This window comes from Eptatretus burgeri, chromosome 2, assembly GCF_056783735.1.
Source record: "Eptatretus burgeri isolate ZD-2024b chromosome 2, Ebu_testis_v1, whole genome shotgun sequence".
Classification (NCBI taxonomy): Eukaryota; Metazoa; Chordata; class Myxini; order Myxiniformes; family Myxinidae; genus Eptatretus; species Eptatretus burgeri.
The window spans coordinates 37416888-37431396 of record NC_140962.1 but is presented as its reverse complement, the minus strand read 5'-3'; the positions used below and the strand labels follow the sequence as shown (position 1 = coordinate 37431396).

The following is a 14509-nucleotide window of genomic DNA, read 5'->3' as shown; positions in this document are numbered from 1 at the left end:
AAAAAGTATAAAAACATTTTTACAAGGGTATTGAAACTCATTTGTTAATGAACTTCATTTGCACCAATCCCTCCCTAGATCCTGCGTGTTCATTTCTCTGATACAGCTGACATGCCTGCCTGGCTTCCTGCACTCCTCAGCCTTCGAGAATTGGAACTCCGTGGACCACTAGGACCTGATGATGACAGTCGGGATGTTGTTGCTTCTCTCGGGGGTTTGCGTGCACTCTCTTCGCTCATCCTCATACTTGAGGGTCCCAGTCTTCGTCTTCCACCTCTTCCAATAGAAGCAGCTGCAAGACTGCGGAGGCTGGCAGTACGGGCTGCCTGCACACCTCGTCTTGCTACCCTTTCCCCACTTCGACGCATGGCTGGTCTGGTAGAGCTAGAGCTTCGAGGCTGTGGGATAGAACGCCTCCTACCTGTCTTTGGCTGCCTCAGACACTTGCAGCAGCTTCATCTTGGAGTAAGCAGCAATTAATGATTTTTTTAAAACTTAAATTATCTCATTGTGTATAACTTCCACTATGTACAATATATACATGTATACTGTATATTACAGGGTGGGGCAGAGAAATGGGCGATTTAAAAAAAACTCGGTAATTAAATGAAAATTTTGTATTTGCCAAATTACAAAGAAGCCATCTTAAGGTACATTGCATGCCATTAATTTCTTGAAGATAACATCCTCGAGTTGACCACCTCCATCTCTGCACAGGCATTCCTCTAATCTTCCACGCATGTTTCCCATGAAACAGCAAAGCATCTCCAAAGAAATTCCAGAAGTATTTTGATGGTATGATGTAAATGGCATGATGTGGACAAGAGGATGCAGGGTGATGTAATCAGGTGATATAAAACAGGGTGATGTAGTAGGGTGACATGTAGATTTCCCACTATACCGGGACCCAGAAAATTGTTTTTTTTAATCTCCCGTTTCTCTTCCCCACCCAGTATATTTGTGTAGTGTCTGTGTTGTCCTGTGTTGTCACTAAACTACTCCCTCAAACTTTTGTGAAATTGTCCCAAATTTCAGGGATGCACCTATCCCTCCCTTGTCAAGGTCCGAAGTGTATTTTTTTGAAATAAAAAAACAATTTTCTTTTTTAAATTTAAATCTTCAATTGGTTATGAAAATGTAATATCACGAATATTACAAATTAATTTTGAAAATAAATGTTTGAATTCTGATTGGTGTAAATCATGACAACGTGGAAACTCGCATACTTATGCTCAGTGAAAACAAGCCTGTCTCTTGAGTGATGTGTGGTGAGGTGTTTTGAATCACATAGCGGCATTTGTTTTGAATGACATGTCAGTGAGGTGTTCTCAATAACATAGCGGTTAAGTCACAGTGAGGCGTTTGTAATAACGTGATGGTGAGGTGTTTTTAACAATGTGGTGGTGAGGTGTTTTTAATAACGTGGAGATGAGGTGTTTTTAACAATGTGGAGATGAGGTGTTTTTAATAACGTGGAGATGAGGTGTTTTTAATAACGTGGAGATGAGGTGTTTTTAATAACGTGGAGATGAGGTGTTTTTAATAACGTGGAGATGAGGTGTTTTTAATAACGTGGAGATGAGGTGTTTTTAATAACGTGGAGATGAGGTGTTTTTAATAACGTGGAGATGAGGTGTTTTTAATAACGTGGAGATGAGGTGTTTTTAACAATGTGGAGATGAGGTGTTTTTAATAATGTGGTGGTGAGGTGTTTTTAATAACGTGGAGATGAGGTGTTTTTAATAATGTGGTGGTGAGGTGTTTTTAATAATGTGGTGGTGAGGTGTTTTTAATAACGTGGAGATGAGGTGTTTTTAATAACATGTCAGTGAGGTGTTTTTAATAACGTGTCAGTGAGGTGTTTTTAATAACACGTCAGTGAGGTGTTTTTAATAACGCGTCAGTGAGGTATTTTTAATAACGCGTCAGTGAGGTATTTTTAATAACGCGTCAGTGAGGTGTTTTTAATAACGTGTCAGTGAGGTGTTTTTAATAACGCGTCAGTGAGGTGTTTTTAATAACGTGTCAGTGAGGTGTTTTTAATAACGCGTCAGTGAGGTGTTTTTAATAACGCGTCAGTGAGGTGTTTTTAATAACGCATCAGTGAGGTGTTTTTAATAACGCGTCAGTGAGGTGTTTTTAATAACGCGTCAGTGAGGTGTTTTTAATAACGTGTCAGTGAGGTGTTTTTAATAACGCGTCAGTGAGGTGTTTTTAATAACGCGTCAGTGAGGTGTTTTTAATAACGCGTCATTGAGGTGTTTTTAATAATGTGTCAGTGAGGTGTTTTTAATAACGTGTCAGTGAGGTGTTTTTAATAACGTGGAGTTGAGGTGTTTTTAATAACATGTCAGTGGGGTGTTTTTAATAACGTGTCAGTGAGGTGTTTTTAATAACGTGTCATTGAGGTGTTTTTAATAACATGTCAGTGAGGTGTTTTTAATAACGTGTCAGTGAGGTGTTTTTAATAACGTGTCAGTGAGGTGTTTTTAATAACGCGTCAGTGAGGTGTTTTTAATAACGCGTCAGTGAGGTGTTTTTAATAACGTGTCATTGAGGTGTTTTTAATAACATGTCAGTGAGGTGTTTTTAATAACGTGTCAGTGAGGTGTTTTTAATAACGTGGAGATGAGGTGTTTTTAATAACATGGTGGTGAGGTGTTTTTCATAATGTGGAGATGAGATGTTTTTAATACCATGGCAGTGAGGTGTTTTTAATAACGTGTCAGTGAGGTGTTTTTAATAACGTGTCAGTGAGGTGTTTTTCATAACGCGTCAGTGAGGTGTTTTTAATAACGTGTCATTGAGGTGTTTTTAATAACATGTCAGTGAGGTGTTTTTAATAACGTGGAGTTGAGGTGTTTTTAATAACATGGTGGTGAGGTGTTTTTCATAATGTGGAGATGAGATGTTTTTAATACCATGGCAGTGAGGTGTTTTTAATATCGTGTTCGTGAGGTGTTTTTCATAACATGGAGGTGAGGTGTTTTTAATAACGTGGTGGTGAGGTGTTTTTCATAATGTGGAGATGAGATGTTTTTAATACCATGGCAGTGAGGTGTTTTTAATATCGTGGTAGTGAGGTGTTTTTCATAACATGGAGGTGAGGTGTTTTTAATAACGTGGAGGTGATGTGTTCTTATAATGTGGGAGTGAGGTGTTCTTATAACGGGGAGGTGAAGTGTTTTTAATAATGTGGCGGTGAGGTGTTTTTATGTGGAGGTGAGGTGTTTTTAATTTCATTATATACTTATGACAACACAGCAACTCACGTCCAGTTATTATCCTCAGTTAAGACAAAACTCCGTAGCGATGTATAAGGCGAGCGCAGTGAGCCAATCCAAACCAGTATATCCAATATACTCTGTAATATATGGCCCATTTTAACCACTCACTGACTCGCTCTCTTACTCACTCACTGACTGATATTAAAGTCTGGTACCTTCTCGGTGACATGGAAAACTGAAATTTCACGTGCTGACGGACATTGAAGTTAATGCACTGGAAAAAAAACAAAGAACCATTGGAAAGCATCTATAAATCAATGAAAATAAATGAATGAAAAAGATAAGTGGAAAAAAATTAATGCAGGTGAGTGACCCGAGACAATGGGGAAGCACGGTCCCTTATTGCTTACAATGTGTAAGCATACCCCACAAGTACTGCATGAAGTTCATTTAACCACTCACTGACTGATATTAATGTTTGGTACCTTCCAGGTGACATAGAAAGCTGAAATTATGCGTGCCGACAGACATCAAAGCCGACACACTGGGAAAAATCACAGAACCATTGGAGAGCATCAGCAAATGAAAATATAAATAACTGAAAATAAATAAATGAAAAAAACAAATGCCGTTGAGCGACCCAAGACAATGGGGAAGTACGGTTCATGTACTGGGATGGGACAATGGGAACAGCTTCATCCGCACGGTGCGAGTGAGTTGCACTCCAAATGCAGTAGACTGTAGAAGTGCCCCCAGGCAGCCCATGCTTACACGCCTCCCGGCGAGGTCGAGGTGACACCCTACGCGAACCTCCCCCGGCACCATCAAATGCCCCCGGTCGACAAGTTGGCACACCTCCCTCAGACAGGGCCGAATCAGGTAAACACCCCAAGTCTGCAAGCCTGGCAGGCGCCAGCGCGGCTGACCTTGGCGATATCAGGGGTGGGGGTGACGCTGAACAGCGAACCGGCTCTGGCTCCCCGCCACAGACTCGAACCAGGCAATTAGCCAGCTCTATTACCAGCCGTCCCACACCAAACCCGCGCAGCAGCGCCGGGCGCAACATCGCCCCTGCCACCGACCCCTTAGGTCGCAGCAACTCCAGCCGAGACTTCAACGCACGTCCATACAGACGAACAGCGTTGACTGGATACATATCAGGGTCATACAACAGCAAAAACATCGTCTGCGCAGAGGCAAACTTCTCTTTACGTACAGCGCGTTCCCACAGTATAATCCTAACACATGAGAGTGCAGCGAACTACGGACTGTCATCGAAGACCGAGATCTGGAAAATCTCTTTATTCGCAACGACTGTCCGCAAGTTCTTCACATCATAGAAAGCATTGATCCCAATCAAACACATTATGCTAACACGCGGACTGTCGGTATTTGCTTTCATGACGCCATGCTTAATCACTCGTGCCACGAGAATCAAACACGCAACAATTAACAATTTATGAACCATGCTGCGCGCAAGCCTCTTGGTTGTCACGACGTTGAGGCGACTTGCATGCAGGTCCCCATCTGAACGTCGAAGAGGACACCGTCGATGGTCGCGTTCCGCGAACTTCTTGAATGCGACCGGCTCGCTCCAATCCCCCGTTGAAATCGCCTGAACGACACGGGCGTGCACTGTATCATGAGCGCAACGCAAGCGCGAGAGCCCGTCGCAGCTGGCATGCTCCCCGTTGCTCCGGAACCGTATATCGTAGTCGCAGGAAGCAATGAACGTAACCCATGTTGTATCGCCGCGGCCCCTGCCGCCGGGACCTCGCCCTCGGGTCTCGAGGGAGGCCCGGCCCAAACGGAGGTACGGGGCCCGAAGGAGACACAGGTGCACCTGGAGGTACGAACTCCGAAACAGGAACCTCCTCCCCCCGATACTCTAATCGGCTCGGCACGGGACGTCCAAGGCCACTGGCTGGCGCCATCCCGTCTAGTTGAATGCGGGCCAACCAGCTCCGACCCAAAAGGACGAGCCCCTCCCCTCGCACCACGAACAGCGAGAGCATGACCCGCTGACCTTGATGGGCGACCAAGACGTGTGCCCTGCCAACCGCTGGTAGCGCTTCACCGGTATGCGTGTGCAATGCGAGGGTAGCCCTGAAAAGGCGTAGACCGGGGAGTGCACGAGCGGTGCGCTCGCTTATGATCGACACCGTCGCTCCGGTGTCAGCATGAAACACGCTCGGCGTTCCATCCACAGAACCTTGCCCAGGCTGCAGGACTCGACCCGGGGCGTAAAAGTGTACGTCATGCACAAAACACCGTACCGGCAGTAGGTCTCGACCCGAGACATAGGGGTCGCTTCGCACACCGCCATCCATGACAGTTATGATGGCCAATGACACTCGGCACACAGACCGTAGATGTCCCTGAGTGTTCAGACCACCGTCCGACTGACCGCGCTGCAACGTTCGGTCATGACCCGCACCGAAGACTGTGCGTGCGGCCGTGGGCGCTTGGTACACCGCGCGGACCTCCGGATCACCTGTCGTGCTCTGGCCATCGAGGCTCCGGACATCCCTCAGAGTCTGTACGATGGCAGACGCTGCTTCTGAGTTGAATGTAATGTCCTCGTCATTTAGCCGTGACATTGCAAAAACCATTTCCGACTCGAGCAAACCAGAAATATAACGATCTCCGAGCCCGGCCCGCTGTTCACTCGACGTGAGTCGGCAGGCGCCGGCGAGATGCTTCACCCGTGCGGCGAAACTCGCGATGCGTTTCCCTGGGCTCCGCGCCAGGTGATCGAACTCGTGCTGCGCGAGCTGCGCTGATTCTCCCGGCGCTCCGTGCGCCCGACAATCTAATTGTCCCGGCAACGACTCAAAGTCAATGCTGAGGTAAACAGGCACTCTGCACGCGTCGATCCGAAACAGCCTCGTCGCCAAGTGTAGTGTCGTGGCAGAGGTGCGAACAGGCAGACACGAGCCGGAGGGTAACACAACTCCGCTTTATTGCCTCGAGCAAGAGGGTGGGCGTTGGATGCCCGTAGCTCCGCTTTATTACGCACCCGATGCACTCTACAGGCACACGACCTACAAGACCCTACTAATGATATCACATGCTGCTACTGACGCTACTGGTGCTACAAGTCCCTAGCCGGCGCGAACAGCTATATGCATTGCAGACACGTGACTACCATCACCACTCCTCCACGCCCCCACAACCCTCCCCGCATTGTGCTTTGCACGCGTATGCCAATACGCCACAGATACACCAGAAAAAAAAATAATCACAGAACCATTGGAAAGCATTCATAATTGAAAATATAAAGAAATTAAAATAATAAATACAGGTGAGCAACCAGAGACAATGGGGAGGAAGGTAATTTTGGATGGTGATGGACATCAAAGCTAATACACCAGGAAAAATCATAGAAAGCATCTGTAAATGAAAATATCAACAAATGAAAGAAACAAATGCAGTTAAGTGTCTCGAGACAATGGGGGAAGCACAGTTCGTTATTGCTTACACGTGTAAACATACCCACTCGTGTGTGTGTGTGTGTGTGTGTAATGTATATATATATATATATTATATATATATATATATATATATATATATATATATATATATATATATATATATATATATATATATATATATATATATATATATATATATATATATATATATATATATATATATATATAGCCGTCCGACCAAACTGAGCAATTGGGAAAGAAGGACCTTGGTCAGGGAGGTGGCCAAGAACCCATTGACCACTCTGACAGAACTACAGGGTTCCTTGGCTGAGATGGGAGAACTTGCTGGAAGGACAACAGTTTCTGCAGCACTTCACACATCTCGGCTTTATGGGAGAGTGCAGAGTGTTACTTTATAGGAGAGTGGAAACCACTCCTGAGAAAAAGGCACGTGGCGGCACACCAAGTGTTTGCAAAAAGTCACGCGAAAGACGCTGAAAGCATGAGGCATAAAATTATGTTATCTTATGAGATAAAAATTTAACTCTTTTGCCAGAATGCAAAGCGCTCTGTGTGGCGGAAACCGAGCCATCCCTACCATGCCAGCCATCCCTAACACCATCCCTACCATGAAGCACGGTGGTGGCAGCATCATACAATGGGGATGCATTTCAATGGCAGGGACTGGGAGACTTGTAAAGATAGATGGAACAATGAATGGAGCTAAATACAGGCAAATCCTTGAGGAGAACCTGCTTCAGAGTGCAAAAGACCTTACACTGCGGCAAAGATTGACATTCCAACAGGACAATGAGTCGAAGCATACAGCCAGAGCAACACTGGAATGGCATCAGGACAAGAACGTGAAAGTCCTTGAGTGGCCCAGACAAAGCCCAGACTTGAATCCCATTGAGAATCTGTGGAAAGACTTGAAAATTGCTGTTCACTGGCGCTCTCCATACAACGTGACAGAGCTTGAGCAAATCTGCAATGAAGAATGGGAGAAAGTCCCCAAATGTAGATGTGTAAAGCTGATACAGACACACCCAAGAAGACTTGAAGCTACAATCGCCGCCAAAGGCGCTTCGACAAAGAAGTCCATGTACAGAATCGTTTCAGCTGATTTCTGCCAATCATTTCAGCTTTTCGTTTTTAATAAATTCATTAAAATCTAAAATAACTTTTTCAACTTATGTTTTCACTTTGTCATTAATGAGTAGTTTTTTGTAGATTGGTGATAAAAAAAAAAACAACTCAGTCTAATCCATTTTATATTCAGGCAACAATGTCTCATGCACAGGTAAATTCACACAACAAAATGTGAAAAAGTCAATGGGTGTGTATACTTTCTGAAGGCACTGTATGCATGAGTCGTGTGATTTCACATTTTAACTGACACAAGAGGCATACGTGGTTTTCAGACTATTGTTTTCATGGTTTTTATGGAAGTGTGGGAGTGGGGTGCAAAGGGGAGTGGGTATGTGAAGCCATGTAGGAGTATCATATGTGTGATTCCCAATCTTTGATTTGTACAAGTCTTATGAGGAACACTTTTTTTATTATTCTTTTCTTGTAGACGCTGTCGAGGCTCGTATGAGAGCGAACACACAGAAACACACAACGCGGGCAGCAGGAGACAAAAGGGGTGGGAGAGTGAAGGAAAAACAAAGGGGAACAGAGACATGAGGAGATCTGTGGAAGGGAGAGGGATGGGGTAGGGTACACAGGGTTAAAAAGATGGATACCACAGGGACTTTCAGGAAGGAAAGCAGGGAATTTGAAAGAGATGGGTTTGGGCTGGATTATCAGGGGTAGAAAAGATCATGGTTATGAATGGGGGAAGATAAGAGATGGTGGTGAACACCTATTTTGAAGACCTGGAGGGAAGAGTGGGATTGAAGAGAGTGTGGGAGTTTGTTCCAAAAGTGGGGAAAAAACGAAGAATGAAAGAGTGAAGGTGAGCAGTGATTCGTGATTTTGGTAGCTTTACCAGAAGGGGTTTGCTGGCAGACCTTGAGCACCCTGCGGAAATATGGGGGTGACATATCTCAGAGAGAGCAGGGAGGGGGGGGGGTTGCGACCGGAGAGGAGACAGTCGAAGACCTGCCTGTGGTGAGAGAGTGAGAGACCCAAAACCCAAAGACTCAGCCTCATCATGGAAGATAGCAATGATCCTAAATGCCTTGGTTTCCACAGCGTGAAGCCGAGAAAGGTGAGGCAGGAGCACCAGCCTACAGGGCAGAGCAGTACTCCAGGCTGTGGACAAAAGCTTTGTATGTGGTCAGTTTCTCAGGTGTGCCAAGGAAGGACTTTGCCTGATGGATGATGCCCAGTCGGCAACTGGATTTGCAGGCCAGCTTGGAAATGTGGCTTTTCCAGGAAAGATCATGGCAGATAGTGATACCCAGAAGTTTGAATGAAAGGAAATATTCAAGAGGATTGTTGAGAAAGTTGATTGGGAGGGGGAGGGGTTCCAGACAGTCCTTTCGGAGAGACATTGTGAGATTGTGAGTTTTGTCAGGGTTGAAAGACATGTTCCACGAGTTGGACCATCTTGTGATTTTATCCAGATATGCAGAGAGTGAAGAAGCTGTTGCGTGCCGACCTGAGGGATGACAGATGGTACGGCAGAGAGTGGAGTCATCAGCATAGAGATGAAGATGTTTTAGAGCAGGCGTCGGCAAACTAAACCAGGCCGCGGGCCACGTTCGGGCCACCTCGCGGGCCGCACCCCCCTCCCAACCCGAAAAAATAACAAACACACCTAAAATCAATGATAATAAATGTAATTGTAAATTGAACCTTAAGACCTTCAGCCATCTGAAACAACAACGAAAAAATATTTAAGACCAAGTTAAGTGGACGAGAAGCGAAAATAATTTATTGTGACGTACAGAGACTGTGATATATGTGGAAGAATCATATGTCCACATATGTTAAATTTGCCGTCGGTTCAGAAAAATGTTTCGCGGGCCGCACCTAATGGAAACCCGGACAAGGTGCCGCGGGCCGCACAGGAGGAGCTCGCGGGCCGCATTTGGCCCGTGGGCCGCAGGTTGCCGACCTCGGTTCTAGAGAGTCGGAGAGATCATTGATGAAAACCAGAAAAAGAGCAGGGCCCAGAACACTGCCTTGAGGAACTCCAGCCTGGACAGGAAGAGGGGATGAGAGAACTCCATTAAGGGCCACACATTGGCTGCAACAGGAGAGGAAGTCTGTGAGCCATGAGTGGAGATGGCCTTGCATACCATAGGAAGAGTTTGGTGACCAGGGTAAGATTCCAGACCGTATTGAAGGCACGCAATATGTTTAGGGAGATGGCTCTCATTTCATGTCTGGCATTGAGGATCTCCATCCATTGTTGGGAGAGCAGAAGCAGCATATCCAGGGTAGAGTGACCTCATCTGAATCCAAATTGACGATCGGAAATCAAGCCTTTGGAGAAGAGGAAGGATTTAATGTGTGAAGTGATGGTGGATTCCATGACCTTGCTGATGATTGGTAGAAGGCTAATTGATCTGTAGTTGCAATGATCTGTTTCTGCACCTTTTTTATGCAGAGCGGTAACGTTTGCTGATTTCCAAGTTGATGTCAGATGACCTTGAGCAAATGAGAGGGTGAATAGAACAGACAGAAGGTGAGCAAGGGCAGAGGAGCGGGTTTTTCGGACACGTGGGCTGATGCCGTCTGGACCAGTTGCAGAATCTGAGTCGAGGTTTGACAGCAAACTCTCCACCTTGTCAGGAGAAAAGGACACAGGGTCCAGGGACAGCTGTGTGTGACTGGGTACGGTGGGTACAGAAAGCGATGGGTTTGGGACACAAGATTTAGAAGCAAACACGGAGTTTTGGCATTCAGCCTTTTCACGTGCAGTCAGCTGTGCTGTCATTTGAGGTAAGGGAGAGGATGGAGGGGGAGCATGAACCAGAAACAGACTTAACGAGTAGGGCATACGGTAGAGCGCATACCTCCGCCACATAATGCCTGATCTACGAGAACATATCGTGCCCAATACATTTTTGAAATATCATGCTATACAGCACAATATCGTTTTTGGCCCCCTCTCTCAACGGTGAAGAATCACTTAAAAAATTAATAATTTTCGTATTCAGATCCGGATTTTCACCAAAATCGAATCAATTCGTCATTGTGACACACCCAATCTGTCCACCAAGTTTTGTCCGAATCCGTGCACAACTTTTTGAGATATGCTATATATAATTTTTAGCCCTATCTCTCAATGGTGAAGAATCACTTAAAAAAAAAATGGAGTCATCGGATCTGGATCTGGATCTTCACCAAAACCTAATCAGATCGTCCTCGTCACACACCGAAGCTGTCCACAACTTTTTGAGATATCCTGTACATAGACAAACACAGACAGACAGACAGACAGACAGACAGAAAGGGGTGAAAACATAACCTCCTTCATCTTCGATGGAGAAGGTAACTAGATGCTACCAGGATTTGGAGGAGGGAGACAGGTTTGAGAGTTCAGACTTGAGATGAGAAGGATGTTGTTTTCTGTCTCTCCTGAGGGTAGACACACTCTTGTTCCAAGCATTGTGGAAGGAACTGAGGAACTTCAGTTGGATTAGCCTTCCATGAGGTGAAAGTAAGTTGTTTCAGGACAACTGCCTTGCCACAAGCTTCAGTGATCCAAGGGCGGGAGAGGAAGGGTCAGACAACTGAAGACGAGATGGGATAAATCCGTGCATGAGGGAGAGCAAGTTTCTTGGAAGACTTCCCAGGGCGAGTTGAGTTGATGTTGGAGGAAGTCGAGATGGGAGACCAGTCCAGACGTTCGATGGCTGATTGGAGACCCTGCTAGTCGGCCTGAATGAAATGCCAGACTTGGCGGCGCTGAGGTGGTTCTCCAATAACAGCCAAAGGGATGTCTACTTTGACAAGCATGTGGTCAGATGAACCGATTGGAGTGAAGGAAGAACAGCAGATATTTTCAAGGAAATTGGTCAAAATCAGATCCAGAAGAGCTTGGCGAGAGGGTTGGATGAAGAGGAGAAAAGGCTCGGTGATGGGTGATCGGTGGTGATGGGTTGAGGTACTGTGGGGAGTAATAAGAGAGGAGGCAGAGGGCAGTTGAAGATTGGAGGAGGTGGAGTGATGAGATGGAAGAGAGAGGGTGGGGGAAGGAGGCAGCTTTGTGGATGTCAGGGGAAGCAAATTTGTGAAGGGGGAGTGAGGAGGAAGATTGGAGGGAGAAAGGTGAGAGGGGAGAGTAGAGGGAGAAGGGTGAGGGGGGAGAGTTGATGGAGAAGGGCAAGGGGGAAGTTTTTGAGAAAGGTGAGAAGGGAGCTTGGAGGGGGAAGAGTGTGAAGGTTGCTTTGTGAGGGAGGGTTGAGAGAGAAGCTTTGAGAGGGAGGGGAGACGATGAGCGCAGGCACGGCGAAGGTGCAGGAGGGTGATGGGAGAGGTGGGGAGAGTGGAGGGATGAGACTTGGTGGAGGTATGGTGAAGAAGGGAGCGGGCAGAGGGAGGTACAAGATTGAGGGGTAGGGAAGAGGTCGAGGTGAGATGAGAGGGAGGAAGGAGCATGTTTGTGGTGATGAGGACTGTACTGATTTAGAGAGCGAGATATCTGTTAGGTTAGAATGGAGCCCACAGATGTTAGCACACCACACACACTTTGGGACAACAGAGGAGGAGCTGATACTGAAGCAGAAGGCAGTGAAGAGGTACCAAGAGCGGAGGTAGGATGAGAGCCAATATGGGAGGGGTAATGAGAAGAGATAACAGGTGAGAGGTTAGGAGGAGGTAGATTTAAGGAGGAGGGGTGAATTGGCAACTGAAGTTGGAAAAAAAAGGACGATTGATGGAACTCGAACACGCATTGCAAACTGGGATTTAAAATTTTTTTAATTTTAAAAATCTCATTCAGGTGAACAGCATTCAGTGGTTCTGTCCCTTCAAGTGCAATTTGACAAGAGAAACATCATTTTACCTGTTTTTGTGCATTCGACTTAATTATATTCTTCCATTCACAAAATATCCTTTGTCTGAAATTGGTTGAACAGTATTCTGGCATTCTGCTGAATAGTATTCAACTCTGTCCATTGCCTGTTGCTCCAAACATTTCATGCTGTGCCAAATGCAGTTCTGGAATTTCCTCCACCAATGACAGCTGAGATGTCCTTTTGTGTTGCTCATGTTTGGTAATTCCATGGCCCACAATGTATGCCATGCTTTGGGAGTAATGCAAAGGTTTCTCAATGGTTTGGTTATTCCGTTCATGGACTTGGAGTGCCGTCACAGCTCAATCCATCAGCATGCATCTCCATCTTCCTAATCATTCCTGATGAGCAAAACCATTTTGAATTTTACCATTTTTTTTGGGGGGGGGGAGGGTCTTTTAAGGTCTCTACCATGGTACTTAACGAATGCAGTACCGTAGTTCCACAAATTACAAGTAACTATAAATCTATCCTCATACATCTTTGTTGCAATTTATGAACTTCACATCTGCTCCACATTGTATTTATTTTGCTGCATTATTGCTTTATTGTGATTGCAAAACGTCGTTTTCCTGATGTCTGCCAATCATTGCCAGCCAATAACACTCTGGGAAAATTGTGGACGACTCTTTCATATGTATTCTTGTGTTGTCTGAGTTATATTTTTGTTATAATACACACACACACCTCGATGACATAGTTCTTCAACCTTTTTTATAAATTAAGATTTATAAATGCAACGTTTCGACAGCCGACACAAACCAAAAAGCGATTTGTATGTGCAACTGCCTTCATCAGGCCGATACATCACTCATGCCGAACTGGGTTTATGGATTACTCATCCTGGACTTGGCCTATACATTGCTCATACTGGACCACCTTTATAGATTACTCATCCATCAGGCTTGTAGATTACTCATCTTAGATTGGACAAGTAATCTATAGATCAGATGAAGACAGTTGCACACACAGAATCGTTTTTTTTTTGGGGGGGTTCGCGTTGCCTGTCGAAACGTTGTGTACATTCATCATAATAAAACGATTGGAGAACTATGTCAAAGTCTTCTGTATTTCAACCCAACTGCTGTCCTGTTTGCTCGGCCGTCAGCGACAAATTGACGTCACACAATACGTGACGCACTGTTCGCTGTCGAAAGTTCAAAATATCCGTTTTTCACACACAAATTTCATGCAAATATCAGGGGGTGTTCCGTCATATTGCGTTGGCTTTTGAGATGTGCCATCGTGGGAAAAACAAAAATTTGAAATGTCCATAAATGGAAACTATCATCTTTAATCTTTCAATCATAATAAATGGTCATTTTTTTAAAAATTGAAAACAGCTGGAAATTTAAAGTTTTTTTTTTTCTGTCTTTTGATTGACTCTTTCAGTTTCAGTTAAAAGTTCATCTGTGTCGTAGCTGCCCCTCATTGATAACGCAACCAGCAAACTGAATTTGTCATCAAATCAAATGAGCATTCGTTCGCCTGATAAATACTGGATTAAAATTTTTTACACAAGCTGATTCGGGAGGCAGAAAGCACGATCATTGTAAAGTTCCGTTTGTCAAAGCAAATTGATCCTTTACAGAGTTATACAACGTTATTTTAAAACCACCGGCGGGCCCGTTGGTCCGATGGAACAAATTTGCATTGCTCTTCACAGCCTTGTTGCATCCAGTAACCCGCCTTGCTGTTCTGCTTGATTATTAGCTCGACTTTCACGATGCCCACATGTTAAATATGATCAATGTTAATTAATATCTTCTCTCTTACAATGTTATCATTGTTTTTGTTATTTATTTTGAAATTGGAATGGCACGCCACGGTGGAAGGACGTATTAAGTTGCTTTATATACGTTAACATGGCATGCGT

General features: G+C 45.0%; 1 protein-coding gene across 1 annotated transcript in view; it reads left to right on the top strand.

Annotated features, from left to right (window-relative positions):
- The window catches only part of LOC147031826 (volume-regulated anion channel subunit LRRC8C-like), a 115041-nt gene that overhangs the window by 83090 nt on the left and 17442 nt on the right, over window positions 1-14509 (top strand). The window contains exon 12 of the mRNA XM_085850063.1: window positions 79-465. Within this exon, the coding sequence (XP_085706189.1) occupies window positions 79-465 (387 nt within the window). The remainder of the gene's footprint in view (window positions 1-78; window positions 466-14509) is intronic.